Raw genomic sequence first — 24776 nt, 5'->3', positions numbered from 1 at the left:
AACATTAACTCTTGTAACAGCATACATTTAAGTATTGCAGAATTTGCTGAAGTTGTTAAACTCAGAAGCAGAACAAGATTTGCCCAAGCCAATAGGCAAAACCTTCCAAAGAGGAAACCAGTTAAAATAAAACTGAAGCACGTTGTCTGCAAGTTGTTGAAGCTAATACTAACCCAGGGTCCTCTGATACAAGAGTGACAAAGTCATATGAAACTGGGAGAGTGGCATTACAGCTTTGTGGTAAACCTTGGAGACAGAGATGTGCATATGAAGCTGGGGAAGGGAGCTGTGTGCTTGTCATAAGAAACAATCGACACTGTGCCAGTCAGAAGCTGAAGCAGATTGTGTGGTAGCTAAGGAAAGGCAAAGACGCGACCCTTTCTGGTAGAAATGGAAAGAAGTGTGCCTTGCCAGTCTGTAGAGGTCAAAGAGTCTTGTTTAAGTTGCCTAACAACATTTCCACAACATCAAGTTGTAGCAGCAGAAGATGAACTGTGGTTGTCTAGAATTTTGTCAGAACTGTTACATATTGGAGAAGTTGAAGCAGAAGCAGTCTGTGAGACAGCGAAACCTGCTCTCACAGTAACATCGATAATGGGAAGTTGCCACAGAGAGAGCAATGTTCTTAAAAGAAGTGAAGAGAGGGTCTGTGGAATGCCCCTCGTGGCTCCTATATGCATGGCAGCCCAAAGACTAAGAAACGAGAAATGCCAGTCACTGTTTGGCCAGCCCCCTGGAGGGCTAGTAACTTCTACATATGTGAGCAGATATTTTCTTAGACAACCGTTCAAACCTTATCCAGCTAACGTCTTCGCGGATACAGGTGCCTCAACTCTGGACCTGGTTGACTAATGATAAATATCCAGCTGTGCTGACGTCATTAGAGACACCACGACATAGTAACGTTAGTCACAAGGCAAACTCTCATCCCTGCACGGACACACACGTGCACACATGAAGAACACGCATACACAGTTCCATAGAGGACAGATATATGTACATACTGTCGAAAGTTTTTCTTATTTTCTTTCATTAGCCAAATGCAGAACGCAGAACGCAAATAAGCAAGAGACGCAGAGCAAGCTTGCAGCCGCTTATTGCAGCTAACCATATGGAACTACAGGATTGCATAAGGAACCTAGAAGAGCCAAGTACCACTAGCCCATTAGGAAAATAGTACAATATAGACATATAGAAATCATAGCATAACTTTAGTAGAGTTACATGAAGCCACAGGCCTCATAATAAGGAATGAAGTAAAACAGATTTTACAGCACGCTGCTCAGAACTGGTGTTCGCAGCCAAGATAGAGGCAAGCAGAACATTCCTGGCCCCAGGGACAGGGCGTCACCTGCAAAATAGCAGAATAAATCCTCACTATTGCAGACCGAAATACTTTTTTTTGCGGTCCTCACCCACGTGGCGTGGCTGAGCAGAACAATAGTCATTTACCCGCAGTGGGAAGAGAAGCAGTTCCCAGCGAAGAAGACAAGAACTGCTACATTTGTTGTCTAACAACATTGCAACCTATAGGCACTCTCTCAGGCGAGGTGGATATACCAGTGGCAACAATGGGGACACATAGTCTTTCTCATCACCTTGAGAAGGTACACAGAGTGCTGAGAACTGAGCGGGGTCCCAGGCCTGAGGGGACCCTCTCCAGCCAATCAGGGAACCCAAATCCAGGGGTGGATGGCAAAAGGCAAGGGCTGATGGTAGTCCTGCGACCCTGCAACAATATAATAGATAGTTTTTGGGGAAGTCGCAGGTGAGACCACCGGACATGCAAGGACCAATCAGCTAACCTCTATAGGTGCCGTCTCTAGGCACTACCACCCCAATAGTATGGGCTTGTAGGTTTTTGGGGAATGGTTCTAAGTTGTGACGACATTTGATAACAAAAACTCCTGACAAGGTCTCAGGAGCAGTGATTGCTGGAGAATTGTTTTCCTGTATGATCCCTGTCTGTTATGGAAAATAAAAGATAGTTCTTACTTGCCCTTGGATGAGTCATCTGTCATTTACCGGGGGAGGGTTTGTTGGGCCCTGGGTACTCTGCTGAACAGTGATTGTGTAGCACAAACCCCGGTCCTCTGGTATACCATAGTTTACAGACGCATCCTGACAAATTGCATACAAGACGCTGCAGAAAGTGAAGTTATTGTTAAAGTGGAAGTGGCATTTTTGTTTTTGAACTTTATTCAGGATTACCATTAGTGCTGTTTTCTTTATGGAACTTTGAAAAGGGAGCTTTTCCCAGAGAAGAAGAAACTGTTACCTGTGGATTTGTGTTTGAGTGACTTTCTATTTTCTTTGGAACTTTTCAAGAACTTATTTGAGACATTGTTTTTCTTGGGAAGAATTGACTTTGGACATTTCTGGGAGAGTGGAATCTGCCCAGAACCAGCAGAAGTCAACCAAGACCTTCATTGTGTGGTAATCTTTTATTTATGTTACTGTTGTTCTATTTTGATTGCTGGATTGTTTGGTGTGAGGGTTAGGTTTGTGTATTCTAGGAGGTTTTCTCTTAGATTCTAAAATAGGTAGGGACTCCCCTGGTAGAGTATGTTTAGTTGGGATTTGTATATTATTTCATTTACAAATAAAATGTCAAACCTTGAAAACTCTAAACTCAATTGTGAGCCTCACATTACTGACCCCTCACACTGTGCAAGGGGATGAGTGCCAATGTAGGGCTGGTACGTATTTTCATGCTTATCCTGTTCTCCTGTCACTTGAGGGATTCCTTGCTGGCCATGGTAGTGTTTGTGTGGCTTTCATTGGGAGGCACTCTTAACTGAGGCCTTCCCGCTAGTGCTTTTTAGTGTTTCGTGGATGTTTCACCCCAGCATCTGCAGCTGTTGCATGTATGTCATTTTTGCAGTGTGTGGTGGGTCTTTGTTGGATGTTATGTTACAAGCGTGTTGCACATGTTTCCACAAGATGGCTGCTGAAAACCGTGTACATGGGTAAATGCCAACGGTGCTTACGGTGTCATGGTTGTTGTGTATGTCCTACATGTGGCCCACATCCTTGCTAATGGTGTGTTTTAAATTGGGTTCACGCCTAACATGCCCATTATTCCTTATTGTACTGTACTAAGGTGTTTCATTTGTTGTTCTTGCATTATCTGGGTGACTGCAAGTGTGTCTGTTGCCATTTCATTGTGGTTGTTGTGCATGTGGGACATGATCCACTTACTCATGTACTCACCAGGATCTTTGTGGCAGCGGCTTCCGAATCTGCCGTACCACATCCTCATGGCCCTTCATGTGGAGGATGCTTTTAACCCTCTCCTCCCATGGTATGAGCTGTAGTGGGGCCACATGGACGCTGTGTATCCTGCAGTGGGTGTTGACGAGCATTCGCACCCTGCTTCTCAGGTCGTTCCACTGCTTCCTTATTAACTCCATGTCCCATGGGTGGGTTCCCACAGCGGGCACCTTGTCCCTGATTCCGGACCATATGGCAGTCTTACGCTGGGGGGATATTTTTCTGTGGCGTGGCCCATAAAGCTGGTCTGCATTGGCCAGCACCTCCTTGGCCAGCACAGAGAGCTCCCACTCACAGAATTTTGGCTTTCTTTGCTGTATTTCTGTCACCTTCCCTTTGCCTTTGCCAGAGGACATGTTTGGGGTGTGTTGTAGGCTTGGATGGTAATCCCTTGATGGCAATATTCAGTTTTTCAAAATGGCCACCACTGTGCTTCCTTTTCCTGCGATGATGGATTTCAGCCGGCAGTAATTCTACCAGCGGTAATTCCGCCACCGGAATTGCCGCTACATGACTGGGCGGATGGGTAATTCCGCTGATCATTTGCGGATTTCTCAGTTTTCAGTGGTAATTCGACTGGGCGGAGTTACTGTTACCACCAGAAGGGTGTGCGCGCGCCCGCCAGGTTGGAATACAGCAGTAATTCCGCTGTTCCACACGGCAATAACACTAATTCCACTACAGCTGAGTCATTGCCGATCTTGGGCCAGATTCGTAATGAGGCTTTACGTGTTTCAAATTCTAGCAGCCAATTCTATGGAACTAGGTGAAAATATTGATTACTAAAAATCGATTTGAAAAAAGACTGATTGAAAAAGACCGCTTTGAACGGTCTTTCTATATCGGACTGTCAGCCCCTGCAATGCACACGAGTGCGCGCAGGGGCTGACAGGCATGGCAGGACTGAGAGGAGGAGTCTCAGGAGACCAAGGTGAGTGTGTGGGTGACTGTATGTTGGTGCGTATGTGTGTAAAAAGAATGTTTGTGAAGTGGCAGTGAATATATGTAACTGGTTGCGTGTTTGTGTGTGTGTGCATATGGAATGAGTGTGTATGCCTGTGGCAAGAGGAGGCAGTGGCGGGGGAGAAAGGTGGAAAGAGGGTTTCGGGGCTGCACATAAGCAACCGAAATAAATCAGTCTTTTTATGTGCGGCTTCAAAATGCGGAAAATTTGCATAGAAACAATTCTATAGGAGTTTGATCTGGGTTTAATTTCCGTAAAGGGTGTTGTACCTTCTGGGTTAAGAATATGGTAAGAGTTTTGAATCTCTCCTTTTAGAAGGGTAGCCAAATAGCAGGTTTTTAATTTGGAACGCCAATTCAAGTATGAGCTAATCTTTCAAAATTGAGAAAATAAAATCCCAAGTCTTCCTCTTCCTTATAAGGTTGTAGTACTCCCTGTGGAATTACTGGTCTCCGTGAAGAGGCTATGATCCTCTCCCGTCCTTCCTGCAACCTGGCTTCTGCCTGAATTTGGTGTTCAGTCAATTTTGTTAAAAGATCATTTAGCATAGCCATGGTGACACACTTCCGGATGATATTTGTACTGCTTCAACAGAGTCTCCTTCGGGACCTTCATAGGGGGGTTAGATACTCCTCACTAGCCTCATATTCGGATATTATCCAACTCAATGGCAGTTTCAGGTTCCAATTCCCCCGTTGTCTCTGGAAACTGCCCCGTTGGTGGTAAGATCAAGTGATGTAGGTGAAAAGAAAAAAGAAGTTCCGGGTTTGGGTACCAGGGTTAAAGATAACTTGCTACATGACTTTTAATGATAATTTGATATTTGTTTAATATTAGACAATGGTCTCTGACGGTAGAAAGATTTTTGTTATGTTATTGTTACTGTGTATTTGTATAGTGCATTATATACCATTGGTATGATCTCAAAACCCTGGGGGGTTGAACGCCCCCGGGGACTGTAGTCCAGGTCAATGGACAGATAGTAGAGTAGTGAATAGTGCTTGGGCACCCTCAGTATGTGTGCAGCCAGTGTTGTTTACGTTGTTGTGTAGCTGCAATCTACTGTTAGGCGTGGTGCAGTGGTTGTGTGAGGTCAGTAGAATGTGTGCAGCAAGGCCGTTGACCTCAGAGTTTACATTCTGGCGGTGGTGGATCTTATGTATGAGATTATGCGTGCTGCTAGGCCGATTGTTTCGTGGGGTATAGCTGTGTTCTAAAGACTGTGAAGTGTTCATGGAGGTGTGTGGGTATGTGTGCGGCTAGGCCGAAATTTATTGAGGCATATAGCTGCATTCTATTGTTTGTTCGTGTACAGGAGAGAGTGAGTATATAGCTATGTGTGAGTGTCTGTGCGGTTTGGTGGGAGACCCCTATTTCAGATTACCTTCCAGTGTCTGCTGAGTTGACCGTATCTATTCTAGAGGTTCAGAGCATTGGTTCTCCGAGAGAGATTCTCTGTCTAGCGCAGAGTTTGTTCTGATCCGGGCTTGAGGTTGTCATTCCCTGCTTGGCAGTGTCATTGGTGTTGAGTGCCCTATTCCTAATCTTAGGTGGATTACACAAATTGCAGGTCTATTGTTGTCTGTGTGTCTAGTTGAGTCAGCTATTGTTTATTGGAAGATACCTTCTGGTTCTGCAGTGACTTCGAGTTCTGTTGTAGTGGACTTACAGTATTAGCTAGATTCAATGACTGGTGTTCTGTGCTGCTCAAGAGGAAAGTCTGTTTTGGTTACTATTTGCTGTTTAACTTGAAAGATGGTATTCCTGGGTTTTGCATGGACAACAAACTCCTCTCCTTCTGTTTGACATGTTATTAATTTCATGCAGAAGTTTTTAATACTTCACTCACTTGTGGATCCCTAGTTTTTATTTATTTGTACATGTATAGCAGTGCGCACAGCCCATACACATCTTTTATCATGTTTATCAACTTAATTACATCCCACTGCAAACACCATATATGAGGGGTCAGAAATGTGAGGCAGACAACGTTTAGATGATTTCCCAAACTTTGCCATTTTATTAAAGTATAAGTCTCATCAAACGCCTCACTAGTCCTACTCTAACAAGGATTTCCCTGACTATCAAAATTAAAGGAAAACACTCTAACACGGGATATCTGTCCCTCTCACTTAAAAATCAAATACAAAAAGAAATATATGGCAATTCACATTAACATCAACAATGATATTCAGAGTTTTTCTTGGTAACCTGGGTGAACTCCCCTTCCCTAGGTTTCAAGGTAATTTCAGTTCCAATGTTCAACATAAAGAAACAAGGATGTATACTAAAGTCTCAGTTCAGTTCTTGGCTCCTTCAATGAGTCAAAATAAAGTTTTGGTAACCCAAATTTAAAACAAATAGAACATTTCTCGTCTTGCTAAAAAAAAGACTTTGTACTTCATTGAATCGCATCAGTGTTATTTCCAGCCAAGACGTTTTGCCACAACTTCTAATTGTCCAAGAATAAACACCATAGTTCCTTGTTAGGTTGAAATAGACACAACTGCTGGTACTTTCTTTATAAGGTTAGAAATCACAGTTTGTATCGTTGTCAGGATGACTTCACAGCACTTCTACTTTCATCTATGCAACTCTCAACTTCGAGTAACTTCTGCAAGATTTCACCATGAGGATCTGCTCCTCTACCTCATAGTATTCCACCTCCAATTGTGCTACTTAAGTATCAAATCTACTGACAATAGAAACACCACCACAGCCTCAGTACTTTGTGACTTCAAACAGTTTTTGAGATATGACGAGATTCATTTCAGGGCACTCCAACACCTTCAAGTAAGCAAGGCACTCTTCTCTTTTCAGAGGGGCACCCTCTTTGCCACTCTTGTCTATCTGCAACAATGAAAACCCAAACTTGCCCCTTAAGATACACTTCTCTCTTCTTCCTATTGGCTTTGGAACTATAGGTCGTATCAGCTTCTAAAGAAGCATTACAAGCAGCAAGCTTCCCGTTCCCCAACCTTGCCTTTACCTCTTTGTATTCTGCCAGCCAGGATAGTTTACTCTGAAGCCTTGTTTTCAGTCTCTCTTGCCTTCAGGTAATGCTTGCACACTCTTGGATTGGGCAATGCGGATGTTCTCTAAGGCTTATGACAATGCGTGTACCACTCTTTGGCTTTGGGAAAGGCTGGTTTCGCTCCTGATTGGAGAAACACTTTGTTCACTCTTGGCTTTGGGCAATGCTTGCTCCCTACAACTTATAATGATAATCTTCAGACACTTAGCTATTATTGTTATAATGGTTCAACTGCTTTCGTATAGATGAACAAGTTACTTCTTACCTTGTAACGTTCTTTCGATGGGATGTTCCTCCGACGTATTCCTTATCGTTGATAATTCGTCTCCAGCTTGCTGGCCTCGGAAATTTTTTCTCTGTAGAGGGCGCTGCGCGCCGACGTCCACCGAGTCGATGTCCCTCGACAGCCACTGTATCGGCGCTGACGTCACCATGCCCATAAATAGCCACGCGCGGCGTCCGTTGCTCAGTTCTGTTTTATAGCATAAGATAAGTCATGCCTGAATTGGTTATTGACCTTGAAGGAGCGTAAAATGCAACCACAAGGGACGTATTACTGCAGGGATGGATGGGAGGTTCGATAAGGAATACGTCGGAGGAACATCCCATCGAAAGAACGTTACAAGGTAAGAAGTAACTTGTTCTTCGAAGGAATTGTGTCCTCCGACGTATTCCTTATCTTTGATAGACTCCCATAGCAGTGGCATGTAATTGGAGGTGGGAGTAATAATGTCATGTATCCCTTTTAGGAATGAACCAAATGTAATACGGCTTTGCCAAATCTGGTCTCTTGACTAGTGGAGGAATCCAGGTTGTAACATTTTGTGAATGTATGTGCGGACGACCATGTGGCAGCCGCACATATGTCTCGACGGCAGCGGTATAAAGACTTTGGTGCCGGCCTTCTGGCCGAAGGCAAGACCTCCATGACGTCATCAGGGAGGTCCCAATCCTTGTACCTCACCCTTTCAGAAGCCAAGCGTAAAGGTTGAGGGTTCTGATGTCTGGATGGAGAACCTGACCTCCCTTCTGTGAGAGAAGATTCTCTTTGAGTGGAAGACGTATTGGAGGACAGATGGCTATATCTAGAAGGTCCGGGTACCACGTTCTCCTGGCCCAGTCCGGGGCAATTAGGATCATGGTTTTCCGGAATCTTCTCAACCTCCTGATCATTTGAGGAATAACAGGGACTGGTGGAAACACGTAAAGGAGTGGGAACTCCCAGTCCACTACGAACGCGTCCCCTAGAGCTCCTCACGGGCGAAATTCCCTTGAACAGAACAGATTGCACTTCCTGTTGGGGCTGGTGGCGAACAGATCCACCTGAGGGGTTCCCCAAACGGCGAAGATCTCTTGAAGGACTTCCTGAGCTAGCTCCCACTCGTGGGAGACTGTGCTCTGCCTGCTCAGAGCGTCCGCTGTCAAGTTCTTCTCTCCGGCTAGGTGGACTGCCGATAGAGAAATTCCTTCCTGAATTGCCCAAAACCAGAGCTGCATTGCCTCTCTGCACAGTGGCAGTGACCCTACGCCTCCTCTTTTATTGAGGTAGTGCATGGCCACCGTGTTGTCCGTCATTATCAGGGCATTTCTCCCCTGTACCGATGGCAGGAAAGCTTTCAGCACTAGTCTGATCGCTCTCAGCTCTAATAGGTTGATGTGTAGTCTAGACTCCGATGGAGACCAACGACTGCTGATGGTCAAGTCGTCGTTGGCATGGGCTCCCCACCCTGTGAGTGAGGCGTCTGTGACTACTGTTATCTCCGCCCATGGTTGCCAAAACAGTTCTCCTTTCAAGATGTTCTCTGGATAGGCCCACCATTGAAGGTTGTGGGCTACCTTGTCCGGAATCCAGAGGAGATCTGTCATTCTCCCTGAGAATTGCGACCACTGAGTTCTCAATGCCCACTGAAGAGATCTCATTCTCAGGCGAGCCTCTGGCACAAGGAACATGCAGGATGCCATGAGGCCTAGCAACCTCAAAAAGTCGAAGGCTGGGAGACGTTGGGCATTTTGGAACTTGTTGACCATCCGCAGAATATCTTGAGCCCTCACCTCTGGTGGCAAGGCTTTTTCCAGGAAAGTGTCCAGGACCGCTCCAATGAACTGGAGTCTCTGTGATGGTATCATCTATGACTTCTTTAAATTGAGGGAGAAGCCCAGTTTGTGAAGGAAGTGGCAGACATAATCTAGCTGGATCTGAGCTTGTTCCGAAGATACAGCCCTGATCAGCCAATCGTCCAGGTAGGGGTAGACGTGGATCCCTTCCCTCCTTAGACTCGCAGCCACTACCGACATTAGCTTGGTGAAGACCCTCGGGCGGAGTTCAGCCCAAATGGCAGAACTCAAAATTGATAATGAGAGTCAGCAATTGCGAACCTCAGGCATTTCCTGTGTTTGAGATGGATTGGCACATGGAAATAAGCATCCAGAAGATACAGAGATATCAGCCAGTCCTGGAGCTGGAGGGCCTGAAGGATCTGAGAGAGAGTTACCATCTTGAACTTGTCCTTCCTGAGGACCTTGTTCAATTCTCGTAAGTCCAGGATGGGTCTCAGTCCTCAGTCCTTCTTTGGTATGAGAAAGTAGGAGGAGTACCAGCCCTTGTTCCTGTCCGCTACAGGTACCGGTTCTATGGCACCTTTCTCTAGCAGGTCTATAATTTCCTGCCAGAGGAGTGGATCTGGAACTTTTAGAGAGCTGTGCCCCGGTGGATGACTCTGAGGGATGTGTAGAAAGGGTAGGCAGTAACCCTGGGCAACTGTCTCCAATGCCCAAGCATCTGACGTAATAGCCTGCCATTCCGTCAAATGGTGAGTTAAACTGCCCCCTACAGGTGTTTTGTGTGGAAAGACCTCAGAGTGGTTTGGGGGCGGCTGATGCAGATGCCGAGGGTAAAGCGGCACTTGCTGCGGCTTTAGTACTTTTGACCCGTCCACCGCGGGTGGATCTCCTTTGGCCTCTTTGAGCCGGCTGTCCTCTGCTTTTCCCAAATGCGGAATAATAGAGAAAGGACTTTCCTCTCCCAGAGGTTCCTGAGGGGCGAAAAGGAGTTTGGTGGATTGCAGCTCCTAAAGATTTTGCCGCTGCTTTAGATGTCTGCAACTTTTCCAGACTGTCATCAGCCTTTTTACCGAATAAAGAAGAGCCGTCAAAGGGCATATTCAAAAGTCTGGCCTGTACATCTGGAGCAAAGCCAGACTTTCTCAACTACGCATGCCTGCGGATTGTCGTACTTGCCGCCATGGCCCTGCTGATACTGTCAGCGGAATCGATGCCAGTTTGAAGTGACTTGCACATGGCATCTTTGCCATCTTTAATGATGTTAAGGAAGGCTTCCCTTTCTTCTCCTTCCGGTATGCAGTCAGCCGCTGATGAAGCACACTCCCACAGTGTGTGACTGAACCTGGCGAGCGTACAGGTGGCGTTGATGGACTTCAACGCCATACTACAAGCAGAAAATACTTTTTTTGCCATAGAATTCTACCTTTTGTCATCTCTATCCTGTGGGACAGTAGGGTAAGCGGATCTGCTGCTTGATGAAGTTGCCGCTTGAACCACCAGGCTCTCTGGAGTCGGGTGTTTTGATAAGTATTCAGGGTCAGCCGCAGCTACCCTATACTTGGCTGACAATCTTTTATTGACTGCAGGGCTAACCTCAGGAGTTTCCCAATTAGATGAAATCTTCCTTTGCAAGGCTGCATGGAAGGGGACCACAGGATCCTCCTGTGGCCCTTTGTCTACTATGTCTGTCAGGTCATCCTGTTGAAAAACAGGTGAAGGCGCAGACCAACCCATAAATTCAATAATCCTTAACATCAGGGTTCTATAGGGTGTTTCGGCATGTTCCCCTGGGTCTGGTTTGACAAATTCCACTTCTGGGGGAGGGTCCAGCCCACTTGCCTCATGTAATGATTCCTGTAGGTCTTTCAACCTTCTTTCCTCAGAGGTAAAATCCTCTGAAACAGGTAGTGTGGTCCTCTGCAACTCGAAGGTTTCCTGGTCAGAATCCTACCCTTCTTCATAGAATGAAGATAATCCGGGGTACTCTGACCTCGGAAATGGTGTATAACCCATTTCCAAGGCAGAAGGACCCAAACTCGTCATTACTGGGCGAGAAAACGTCAATGTCGTCGACTCCGATGTGACAGGCTTCGAAGGCGCAGAGAAAGGCGTCGAGAAAACTGGAAGAGGTCTCGAAGAACTCGAGAGGATCGGGATCCTACTCGAGGATGTCGACGACGGTCTCGGCGTCGTGCCAGAGGCTCTTCGTATCACCGTTGGCTGTAAAGTAACCGTGGTTTTCTCTTTCATCGGCGTCGATGTCGGCATCGACGATGGCGTCGATTCGATCGACCGATGCGTCTAAGAACCCTTCGACAACAGCGTTGATGGCGCTGATCCATGCGTTGAAGGGATCTTCGACGACGGCGTTGAAGGGATCTTCGACGACGGCGTCGAAGATGGTGCCTTCTTACCCGATGGCCCGTGGTGCTCTCGGGTGGACTCTTTCGCTGGGTGCAGCGACTCGCTGCGTTTCAATTTTTTGGGTTTTTCACCCAGGGTATCGCCCTCAGCTGTCTTCGAGGGGGTCGAGGCCGCTTTATCGAAGACGCTTAGCATTTTCTTCCTGAATTCCTCCTACTCAGCCAGGGAGCTGTGTTTTGTGGGGCAGGACACCCTTTCTGGGGAAACAGAAGATGACGAGGAAGGGGATCTTCGATGTCTCTTCTTTGAGTGTCTCGATCTTGACGAATGGTGGGAGCTATTTCGAGACCTAGAATGGGAATGCTTTCGACGGCGAGGAGACGAATGCCTCGACTCGGCCGACGAAACTTTCGAGGAGGTTTTGACTGACTTACCTCTCTCGAGCTTCCCCTTGCGCTCCTTCAAGGCTTTCACCGTAATGGACATGCAGTCCTCAAACTCCGAACAATGGTGCTCGACTCCCAGGCACCACAAGCAGATCCTGTGTGGATCTGTTATTGACATTTTCTTACCGCAGTCTCGATATTTTTTTAAGCCGGTCCTCGGCGTCGTCGGTTCCGATGAAGAAGCCATCGAGAACGAGTTGGTATTTCGAGTAAATATAAGAGTTTTTATCTGACTGAACTGAGCAACGATATTCCGAGGCCCCACGAAGCACGGAAAAACGGACCTGAGTAACGGACGCCGCGCGTGGCTATTTATGGGCATGGTGATGTCGGCGCTGATACGGTGGCTGTCGAGGGACATCGACTCGGCAGACGTTGATGCGCAGCGCCCTCTACAGATAAAAGATTTCCGAGGCCAGCAAGCTGGAGACGAATTATCAAAGATAAGGAATACGTCAGAGGATCCCTTCGAATCAGAGATTACCCTTCACCTCAGAAACATTATTAAGCACACGCGACAACTCCTTTATGTGTTTTCAACGAGTTTAATATTCAATAAAAAAGTTTCACTGCGTTTCTTACGCCAGAGTGTTATGGAGAATTCTCTGTAAGGCTAATTTCCCAAACCTAGTGAGTCCCCCAGCAGCTTTGCTGGATTTTTTGGGGTTTATTTTTTCTCTCCTGCTAAGAGTGAGACTCTTTTATTCCCACTCTTAGACATGATTTGAGGTGCTCCTTTATCTATCAATGTGTTTTATGGGCTATGGGGTCTTTTACTCCAATGGGTCTCATGTGTTTTTTATGTGGGTTACACAGCACCCTCCGTGCCGTAACCCAGGGGTGTCGTAGCGACCCCCAACATAAACTCCATACCCTGGGACTGACTACTGTCTCCCAGGGATGTAAAGTCACCATTGGCTTTACTAGTCCCAAATTATGAACAGAAACCAGTACAAACCATCATATTGTGGACGTACTGGTCGGGGCAATTTGATTGCCCTGGGGTCTGTTGTTCGAGGGGGCACGTCTCCGTCCCCCCTGATCGAGCTTTGGCTGGTGGCAGTGGATACTACTTTTTATATTCGACCGCGAATATATCTCTATGGGATTTTCCCATTGTTCGAGGCTACCAACTTTAATTATTTAATTCTTATAGCCCCGAGCATACCGCCGGTTTATTTATTTAATATTAATTCACTGGTTGGTATTTTTTGCCAGAACTCGATTCTAAAATGGCGTTTGTGTTCTCTTCTGTGACTCCAACCCAAGTCGAGCCCTTTGTTCCACTTTTTGGCAGGCTTCTCCACAGAAGCCTCCAAAAGTGGTGCCACTCTGTCCGGGTACCACAGGGGGCGTGGGAGGGGGTTTAGGCACCCTGGACTGAGTTACCTTGGTAACTCAAGTCGCACTCTTGTGTGATTGGTCCAAGTGGTGAGCCGGCCGGCTCACCACTTAGCATGTTTGATTGACAGCTAGGCTGAGTGAATGGGGGTGTGCTGCATAAAAGCAGGGCTTTGTGGACTGGAACTTCAGAATTCGCCATAGGACCTAAGAATCTGAGGAGGGAGAAGCTGAGCCGACCTGCAACGACGACACCACCAGTGGAGCCCTGCTGAACCGTCTCACCACTTTTCTCGACGACAGAGGAGATCTCCAGTCCGGAGAGTCTTCTACCTTTGACTGGTGGGGATAACCAGTTTTTCCTTCTTTTCACCTTCCTGGAGCACCTCGTGGCCGCCTTGCCCGTGCCAAGCACCCTGGCAACCGGAATACCACGGTTTACCACTACCGCGAAGAGAAGGGTAGGGCCTTTTAACCAGAGAACTGCGCGGCTGGTTTCTTCCCTGGCAGTGCAACGACCTTCATCTTTCCTCCACGGCGAGACCTCTTCTTCCTCTGGACGAAACACCGACTTGCACCTGCTGTCAGGAACAACTGCCCCCGCTGGAGCTTTCTTCACACTTTAGGTACTGTGTCCCATCTGGCTTCCCTTGCGACAGATCGTTCGGGGTGACAGTAAAGCCTCGACTTTCTAACCTGGGCTAGCTTGGGACAACCTAGCTAACTTTTCCTGACTTTAATTTCATCCTTTTTGTATGAACTATCTACAAGACTCTTTGGGCATAACCCCACTGTGTGAACCTGGAACCCTTCTGCTTGCTCTCTCCAAGAGTGGGCCTTGCAATTGACTTCCTTGCTCTCCAGTAGAACTCTGCCTATCCTGCCTTACTGTGGTTCTTTGTAAAAGTATTGAAACTTGTGTGCTTCCTTAACTCTGCCTTTTTCCCTCCCTTTCTTTACAACTTATTAGAGTGTCATCTTATGTTAAGCGCTCACCTCTATCTGAAAATAAGTGGTGTTTCTCACTAAGACTTGTCTAATAAGTGAATAGGGTTGTATATATATGATAGTGACTGTGTGCTGAATTTACTTACCTCGTTTTTGCTAGTGTAAATCACAATTGTGTTTTTAAATAAATAATAATATACTTTTACACCAAAGCTCTGGTCAGTGTTTGTTTGTACTACTGTGTCTCTGTACCTATTGTGTATACTTTGCATACTGCCTAACTCTTCTTGAGGGAAGTCTGACTGCTCAGCCACAGCTACCAAGTGAATCTGTGTGTTACAGACTGCTACCAAGTGGGGTTACTGCCAAACACCTGTAGTCTTAAATCTTTTGCAGTGGTCCCTAAGGGAACTGCACAGGTTTCTGCCTAACACAGTGAAAGAAATAGTGTTTGCTTATATGCTTATACGCAAGTGTTAAATTTCAAGTATTTCATTTTTTGGCAATCAATGGTCGCTTTTACTCATACGCAAGTGATTGCATTTGGATACTGATGCCGGCAGTGTTCGCGCAAGGGTTCTGAATGCTTGGTAAGACTCACTGGTTTCTGTGTTCCTTCATTTGCCTGTTGCAGGTTTTCTCCGACTTCTGGTTGGACCCACAGCCTTCCTTGTTGGCTGTGTCTTCGATCCGGCTACGCAATTAAGTAGCCCTTTTCGCTCCTGTGACCCACAGCTTCACAGCACCTTCTAGCCACGGTCTCTGGCACACTTCTCTGCAATTAGGTTCACATGGGAAAAATCAGTTTTCCTTCACGCCTTCCGGTGCGTAACCTCTGTATTTCAGAGTTTGGGGGAACAGGACTCTCGCAGGACAGGCAGGTGAAACTGCTGGATCAAAGTCCTGGCATCCCTTCAGTTCTCCCACTTCTGCCTGGATTGCCAACACTGTGCTCTATTCTTTCTGCTTCTACTGCTACCGCTTACACGCCAGCCACAGCTCTGTCTCCAGCTAATGGCATATACCTGAGGGGGCCATTTTAAGCCTCTCAGCTCCGTTCAAGTGTGGGCTATCAGGCTTAATTGGTTCCAGGGTAAAAGGCGGGCACCACAAAAGTTCATTAGGTTTAAATTGATTCCAATTATAGTAATTCTAAGTGAAGTTATGTAGGAGCTATCTGGAAAAAACAGATCCTGTGACACAGGGATCCAGAAATGTAGCCAAGAAAAAAACGGGTGAAACAAACCAGTAAAGCGATACGCTAACAATCTGCTCTTCCACCAAAAGCTGCAATATGTTAAAAAAAACTGTTCAAAATAATCTTTTCAAGTACTCTTGAATATCCTTGACAAGGCAGTTTCCACTATTTTCCACAAGTTATGCAAATTAATATTTAATAAAATTAGCTGATTCAAAACCTGTAAGGACAGCCAGCTTCCTTAGTGGTATGCGGCTCATAGCCAATGCATTTCAGAGCATTGCTCCCTCTTCAGGGCGGAGCAATCCATTGCATACACATACTAACGCAAAAGTAACATGCACAGTCGTAATTCTGCAGTAAATCAGTATGTACATACCAATGTAGATCATGTGTCGTATATACAAAACAAGCATGGAGAAAAAATTACAAAGGTAAAAAATGAATAACTATTGAAACTAGGAAAGTATCGATTGCACTCCTTCAAGAGACTCACCTCACGACGGAGGCCATGTCCAAGATTGCAGACCGATGGGCTGGGACTGTGAGAGGGTCCCCCTATTCCAAATATGCCAGAGGGGTGCTAATATGGATAAGCCCGGATGTGCCCTTCCAGATGGAGGGGAGTGAACAAGATAAAGAAGGGAGATACGTAGTGATTTGGGGCACAATGGAACAGACCCCAGTCTGCTTGGTCAACTCCTACTTCCCACACCACGGAATACCGGCGTACCTCGCCACAATGATTACAAAGCTGATTCGGCACCGGGACCGTACCTTCATATGGGGAGGGGACTTCAATTGTGTTGCTGACGCAACCGCGGACAGATCGCTGCCCCCCCCACACCCGACCAACCTTGCTTCCCGTGCCCTGAGGGAAACTCTGGAGCAGCTCAATCTAGTGGACATCTGGAGGGAACATCATCTGGCTGACAGGATTTACTCCCACTACTCAGCCCCTCACGGAGTCCATACAAGAATTGACTACCTGTTCATCAACAAGGAGCTCGCCCACATGCTGCAGCTACAGAGTACCTGGGGCGAACGATCTCCGACCACTCCCCACTGACCATGCTATGGCAGTTGAGGGGCCCCAGACCCCCGATCCCCATGTGGAGGATGCCGACTGCAGCACTTGAAGATCTCGAGTTCAGGGAAGACCTTACCGAAAAATTGGAAGATTACCTGGAAATCAACATGGGGTCGGTATCCTCCTGGGGCACATTATGGGAAGCTATGAAGGTGGTGACCAGAGGTGAAATTATATCGAGAGCCGGTGGTACTCGCAGGCAATTGCAGAGAACGCTTGAAGCACGAGAAGCTGAGATCTCCCGGCTAGAGTCTGCTCACGACAACTCCACAGAGGCCGAGAACAAATTGAAGGAAGCCCGCGCAGAATGTCAACAAGCATGGGAAAGACTAGAGAAATTTGATTTCACCACACACACCACCCGATCCCACAAAGAATCGGATAAACCAGGGAGATTACTGGCTTGGCTCTGCAAGCGGGAACACCCCAAACACCTCCCAGTGGAGATACGGGACGCCGATGGGACATCCCACACGACCCAGCTGGGGATCAATGAAGCCTTTGCCAAATTTTACACCGAACTGTATGCTCACAAGACGCAAATTCCTACTGAAGACATTATAGACACACTTGAGGAGATAGAACTTCCCCACATCTCACTCGAGCAGAGAGAGGAACTGGAGATGGAGATCACTCTTGAGGACGTACAAGGGGCGATCAGGTCCCTCTCTAACAACAAAGCCCCTGGTAGCGACGGCCTCCCACCTGAGTTTTACAAGGCGTATGAGTCCATCCTCACCCCAGTTCTCCACGAGGTCTACCAGGAGGCATACACGAATGGGATTCTCCCCAACACCATGAAAGAAACCATAATCGTCCCTATGCTCAAGCCGCACAAATCGCCCACCGATTGTGAGTCCTACCGCCCTCTGGCCATGCTAAACTACGATGCCAAGATCCTCACATCCATATTGGCTCGCAAGCTGGCCAGAGTGGTGGGATCCATCGTCCATGAAGACCAGAACGGATTTGTGCCTGGGCGCAATACCACTGCTAACCTCAGGAGGCTACAGCATGTAATGGCTGAAACATACGAGAGGGACGAGGACCTGGCGGTGTTGTCGCTCGATGCTATCAAGGCCTTCGACTCCATATACTGGGAATGGATCAGGGAGGTCCTGAGAAGATTTGGCTTCGGAGGGGGCTTCATCAGGTGGATCGAGGTCCTCTATAATTCCCCAATGGCGAGAGTGAAAACGGGAAGAACGGTATCAGCAGCCTGGGAAATACAAAGGGGAACGAGACAGGGGTGTCCGCTATCGCCCATGCTGTACATACTGGGCCTGGAACCGATTGCATTGTACTTCAGGCAGCAGCTTTTCGACGCTGGTATCAAGGTGGGCACTGTACACCACATAATATCTCTATACGCAGACGACGTCCTCCTTTACCTAAGCACTCCCGAGGTTAATGCACCGACAGCACTGGAGGTACTAGATAATTACGCGAAGTACTCGGGGATCCGATTCAGCAGAAGAAAGTCCTCTGCCTTTCCCCTGGCGGGCCTACGCAACATTCCAGAAAGCAAACTTCCAGTGATAGGAATAGGTTGGCAACTGGTCAAGTTCCGTTATCTGGGGATCAACGTAAGCCATAACCCGCTACTCACGCACGAACACAACACTGAGGTCGCCATCATGAGTCTTCGACGCTCTATAAAATTCTGGTCCAAGCTCCCATTGGCCATGGTGGGCAGGGCAGCGATAGTCAAGATGATCGTACTCCCCCGATTCCTATATTTCTTCGTGAACATTTGCCATTACGTTCGACCGCCCTTCTTCAAGAAGCTGGAGGCTATCATCAGGGACTTCCTTTGGGGCCCCCACAGGCACAAACTGTCACTATCTGTTCTCTCCCTGCCACATAAAGAGGGTGGAATAAAGCTGCCGGATCTCCAGTTATACTACCTGGCCGCCCAGCTGAGTCACATAACGAAATGGCTCTCAGACGAATCTTTGGCTGAGACGGAACTACTGAGGCAATCCTCGAACAATGTGATCCCCAAGGAGACCCTGTGGCATCCTACACGGCAATCCCTGGTCACCTCACAACTGATTGACCTGGGAAGGAAGATATGGGCCAGGTCCTGCTACATCAGGAGAGTACAACACCCATATTCTCCGGATAACCCCATCTTAGCAGACACCTGCCGAACGGATGCAGACCTCTCCACGGCAAGGAGGTGGGAAGAAGCCGGCATATACACATGGGGCAACATGTACGAGGAAGGGGAATTCAGGGACTTTGAATCTCTTAAGGCCGCCGAAGGAATACCCCCGGGCCAGTTCCTCTGGTACCACCGCCTTAAACAGACTGCCAAGAAACAGTGGACCGGCTGGCCGGAGGAACCCTCCCCTGACCCTCTACTTCAAGAAATGCATGACCTCTCGGATGGCTGGAGACCAGTCTCCAGGCTCTACAGCAGACTATGCGACAAACCTAACCCTAAAGGCAAAGATCTGAGAGCGAAATGGGAAGCGGACTTTGGGACCCCGATCACGGATAAAGAATGGGAGAGAGCGCTAATATTTCCCAAAAAAGTGTCCAGGAATACCAGATTCGGTCAGATTCAACTGAACGTCCTGTACAGGACATACATGACCCCTCATAGGGTCGCCTCCTTCAATAAGACATCCTCCCCTGCATATCCATGGTGTGGGAACGATAAAGCGGACATGATCCACATGTTCTGGACTTGCACTAAGGCGATGACACTATGGTCCAAAGCCAAACAGACTTGCATGGACGCCGGAATGACGAGGTACAAATGGACCCCCGGCGAGTGCCTCCTGGGGAATTACCCCAGACCTAGCAAGTCCAAGCATGCTGTCAGACTAATGGACATCTCATGCATCCTGGCTAAGAGAACAATTGCAATGGCCTGGAAGACGCCGTCGGGCCCCAGGCATGAACGATGGCTCAAAGAACTCGAGAGATGGACAGTAGCAGAAACCAGGGCCTGGCAAGAAGGAATCACGTCAAGCGGCGAAGCCGAATGCGGCACCCTGGAATCATGGAAGGCCCTCCTCAGAGACATACGCTTCAGCGCCGACTACAAACCCCCCTGAAATCTCGCAGCATCACACTGACACTATCCCCTGATGCCAGCACTGGAGGGACAGCCCTCATATGCGACCCCCCCTGCATCCTGAAACTCTGGGTCGCAGGCCCTAACCCATCCATCCACTGTAAGTTCGCTGTAACATGAAGACTGTTGTTGATTTGTTTGTTCCCTCCCCCTCCCCTGTCCCCCTTGCACCGTCCCCTCCTTTGTTTGAACCACCGTTTGATTTCTCGTTCTATTGCACGTTTTTTTTTCCCACCAAAATCAATAAAATACGTTTTAAAAAAAAAACTATTGAAGCTAGCAGTCAACAATGCCTGAATGGGTATTACATAAAGTGTGCTCCATACCTTCGCTCAAATTCCCACTGCCTCCCGTGTGATAAATTAGTGCAACATTGTGACAAATAATGATTGTAAGAATTAACACTGGTTACCAAGCACCCTAACGCTGTTGAGAGTAAAGCTATATAAAACACCAGATTAATAATTATAGTAATCATTATTATTATTTAGTCCAATAGGGTGCTGTTAGACTTGTACTACAAACAAATGCATTTTGAAATGTTATGCATGCTTCATACGTTATTATTGTGATTCGATATGCTGAACACAGACTCACAACACATTTCCTTTCGATTTACCTGATAAATTAAATGAAATTGCATTTACAAAGATGAGGCTGCCTCAAACCGTCCAATTAATGAAGTTCACTAAATGTACAAAGCATGAAAACACAAATGCAGCTTGAAAATATTGGCATGGCAAAGAGAGGCAAGATGCAGTATTTATTTATTGTAAAGATTTGCAATTTCTCTTAAACGTAGAATGCATTTACCCTCGCTTGTTTACGTTGTTATAAATCAGTGCTCTGATCCAGCGTTCTCCTGTTTGTCTGGTGTCAAGAAGCATACAAAGAGGATTCTCCTCTGAGGACTTGTGAACAGTTCTAGAGAAGAATATAATTACTGTGATAAATCATGTGACATGTAGTGGGAGGAGGTACCAGAAATGGTGTAAGGAATTGAGTGATATGAATTTCTAACCAATCAGGGTGTGTCTGTCAGGACCATGAATCAGGTAAAGTGGTTACATGATAATTCCAAAGGAAGAAAACAGCTATCCAAACTACTAGAGTATCATTATACAAACCCGAAAGCTCATATTACAGGATAATTATGGCCACATATGTTTTTATTTATCTATTGTGCGTTATAGTTCATATGACTTTGCCACTTTTCAGGCAAAACGAAAAGTGTTGACTAGAGTTATATCCATGCATCCCTCACCATGTTAAAATGTTGAAAAATATTGTTTTATTGGTGTTATTGTCTTTTCACTGCCCTAGATAACCAACATTTTCTTTCTTTGTATTCTACACGAGGCATCAACAACTAAATTGAACACTGCGTATGTTTCCTTCAATCTGAGTTTAGCCCTGAGCAAGATGCAAGGCAGAAACGATGGCTCCTTACCTGTGTAGTTGGAATATCCTGTCCTGTCTCCCAATCCAGAATATCAACTGAGCTATAAAGTGTGTTAATTATTTCACCAGGATTTGTCGCAGTCTCATTTGTCACTAGATCTTGAATAAGGCCTGAAATTAGAAAGTGTGTGCAAGAGGGGTGTCAAATTCAAAGCAGAGCAGCCACGTTTGGGTAGGTTCAAGTAACAAATCAATTACATTTGGGCATGCTCTTTCTGATGGATACAGTCTTTATACCACAAATTCCTTATGATTTGAAATGGACCCATGCTTTAAAGTGGCACCAGGTGCAATGCCATGGATGGCTCTGTCATGGCATTATAGGTGCCGCAAGTGTATACATGCACCTGTGCACCCCATACCTTAGTTACATCTAACTTTCTGGACTCCAGTGTTAAAAGCAAAGTTTCAACCGCCTTAACAAAAACACAAACAAAGGTTGCAAGCAATCATAGTATGTTAATGAGGCAAGGAGTGGGAGGGCAGCTGGGGCAAGACTGATCCATGTGCTAACTTAATGTCCAGTGGCATTTAGCATTTAGCAGGATTTACTCTAAGGACAGCTTTCCGCAAGCTTTGAGCAACCAAATATAATGTTGCATTTGTTCGGTCCATGATTGGCCCATGGCAATATCATCTCATAAGCACCTGCATATGCCTGATGTGGGTGCAGGACACAACCAATAACTCTTTGAAAGGTAGCAAGAGCCTCCTAAAGTCCAACAGGAGGTCCTGTAAAATTGAATAATGCTATTGCATGACTTGAAAAGTCTCCTCGCTCACTTGCATAGTCAAGGAGATGTTATGAAGAGCGAGGGCCATTTGCATGATCCTCGACCTTCAAGGCGAGTGCAGGGATGTAGACAATTTTAATTTGCTATTTACTGCATGTAGCAAATACATGTTTCACTGTGCGTGACTGGTCTCTGGGTGGCAGCATAGCACCAAATAGGAAATACACTCATGGTGAAATGCACCATGTAACAGAAAGAACTCGTAATTTGGTTTTTACCTTTTACAGGGGTAAGTGTATTTATTTGAGTGAGTAGGTAAACTAAGTAACTAGACATGCACATCTAGTAATGTTTTGAAGAATTTGCAGGCCTGCATTGGGACAGAAAAGGCTGTTTTCCTCTTGTTGTTAGCTACTAAGGGATTTTTCCAGTAGTCAAGGTGTAAATCTATAGGGCTAGACCGATTCTTTCTATCAAGTTGTCAATATGGCAGCATCGGTTAGGCATTGCAGTGTGCAATTTCTTGTACTTTCCTAAAGTCGATAGTGGCACAGTGTGTCTTGTGGTTACCTCTGACTGGAAGTCTGTTCACCCTATTCATTGTAAGCAGGAGGCGCTAATTTACTTAATCTCTACACCGGCGCAGAGCGTGGCGCAGTGTGTGGCACAGTGTGTCTTGTGGTTACCTCTGGCTGGAAGTCTGTTCACCCTTTTCATTATAAGCAGGAGGAGCTAACTTACTTAATCTCTACACAGGCGCGGAGCGTGGCACGGTGTGTGGCACAGTATGTCTTGTGTTTACCTGTGGCTGGAAGTCTGTTCACCCTATTCATTGCAAGCAGGAGGAGCTAACCTACTTAATCTCTACACCAGCGCGGAGGGTGGCGCGGTCTGTGGCACAGTGTGTCTTGTGGTTAACTGTGGCTGGAAGTCTGTTCACCCTATTCATTGCAAGCAGGAGGAGTTAACTTAATCTCTACACCGGCGCGGAGCGTGGCGCAGTGTGTGGCACAGTGTGTCTTGTGTCTGGTGCCTGGCGCTGGGATACGGTACGACTGGTAACAGATCCAAGTGTTCGCTGCCTGAGGATTGCAAGGAAAGTTTTCAATTTAACTAGTAATGCAAATGTGCTGCTTTGAATACGTAGCGTTAACTTGACTGAATGTCACGAGGGCGGCGGCGACCTCCTTTGCTAAACTAACTGTGCCTTGCATGTGATACTCTTCACTCTGCATTGATTTGAAACATCTAACACTAAAACATACAATGAAATACTCTTTCCGAGTTCTATTTCAGTCATCAAACAGCAAGCGGTCAGGGGAGCGACTGCAGGCTCGGTCCTCTGAGCTCCTCTGCAGATTTCCGAAACTTGCTGTCAGTTTTTATTTTTGCTGTCTTCAGAGTATCAATTTCGGGAAAAAAACCTGCCCTAGTACCGAAATAAAATCCATAATCCCAGTAAGAGAGATTGCAAGACTGGATCACTCTAAAATGGATGATGTAATAAAGAACCTTAGAGATAATGCGCTTCATGATATGAGTATCCGAGTTTGCTGACCTTGCGATGGAAAATAATGGAAATAACCATTTTTACTCACTGTCTCATAGCGTCATACAGCAAACCTGTGATGCCTCATTTGCATAGTCACCCATGGAGTTCTAAACAAAACAAAGGGACTATTTGTGGGAATTCCAACTGTGTGTTGCCCAGAATCGTTGTCACACTAAAGAAAACACAGTTTTGTCGAATGGGACGGGTTTCAAGAAGCCAGTTGGTCTGACTTTGCTTTCCAAATCGTCTCTGGTGCACTGTGTTGTGCTATAAAACACATGCTCAACCACCTTGGTTTTTGCATGTGCTTGCTGCCATCCAGATGAAGGTTTAATTAATTTTAATGGGTTTTCTCTGTATTGGCAGGTGCAGGTTTTATCTAAAAACAAGGAAGAGATTTCTTCAGTGGATTTCTCTCTGGAGGTTATTCACCTAAAACAGAAAGGACCCCTAGGTGCTTAGTCTAGAGATCCTTTTTCAGAACGATGTGGACCTGTGCGGATAGCACTGTGCACCAGATCTAGTCGTTCTATAGCCCACGGAATTCACCAACGTTATTGATGAACACACAAAAAAAGAACAGTGGCTCGGAGAAAGGGGACTCATCTCAGAGGTTAATGATGAACCCTCTGTAGATGGTCTAGTCCACCATACCCTCAGGGAAGTAGATAGAATCTGCTTAACACAACCTACTGTATTAGCTTTAAACATGGTCCTTAGCTCATTTGTCAATCTTTATGATAACATCTGGGCCGAAGTTAGAGCACATACTGAACTTCTGGCAGAAATATGCAATAGACTAGAAGGAATAGAAAAGAGCAGTGGGATAGCTTCGCAACAAAGGACAACACCTGTTGTGGATTCTGCCGTGAGGGGAGGCTTGATGGAAATCAATAATAGATTAGAAGGTCTGGGAAGTGCCTATGCGTTAATAGCGAAAGAAAGCGCAACTGTTATTGGGGCCAGAAATGTCCCTTGTGTCGGGGGGCCGCCTTTAGAGACCATCAAATGCAATGTATAAACTGTAGTTGGGTTGCCAGAGGCGTGTTATTCTGCTAATGGAAATGTACCTGATCGAATAAACCTTAATGCTGAACCTGAAATTATAGACCTCACCACAGACGAGGCATCAAAGGGAGAGAAAATGCATAAAATTAAGGAAAAAGGGTGTAAGGCCAAGAAATCAAAAAATGTAAAAAACATAAAAAAATGTAATGCCTCC

At 46.4% G+C, this 24776-nt stretch overlaps 1 protein-coding gene across 1 annotated transcript in view; it reads right to left on the bottom strand.

The window, feature by feature from the left end:
- Positions 1-24776, bottom strand: part of TEX11 (testis expressed 11) — a 3096519-nt gene that overhangs the window by 2756402 nt on the left and 315341 nt on the right. Inside the window, exon 3 of the mRNA XM_069612434.1 lies at positions 21258-21379. Within this exon, the coding sequence (XP_069468535.1) occupies positions 21258-21379 (122 nt within the window). The remainder of the gene's footprint in view (positions 1-21257; positions 21380-24776) is intronic.

This window comes from Ambystoma mexicanum, chromosome 5p (genome assembly GCF_040938575.1).
Source record: "Ambystoma mexicanum isolate Mex_15411 chromosome 5p, UKY_AmexF1_1, whole genome shotgun sequence".
NCBI classification, from domain to species: Eukaryota; Metazoa; Chordata; class Amphibia; order Caudata; family Ambystomatidae; genus Ambystoma; species Ambystoma mexicanum.
The sequence above is the reverse complement of the archived record's forward strand: the minus strand, read 5'-3'. Positions and strand labels throughout refer to the sequence as shown.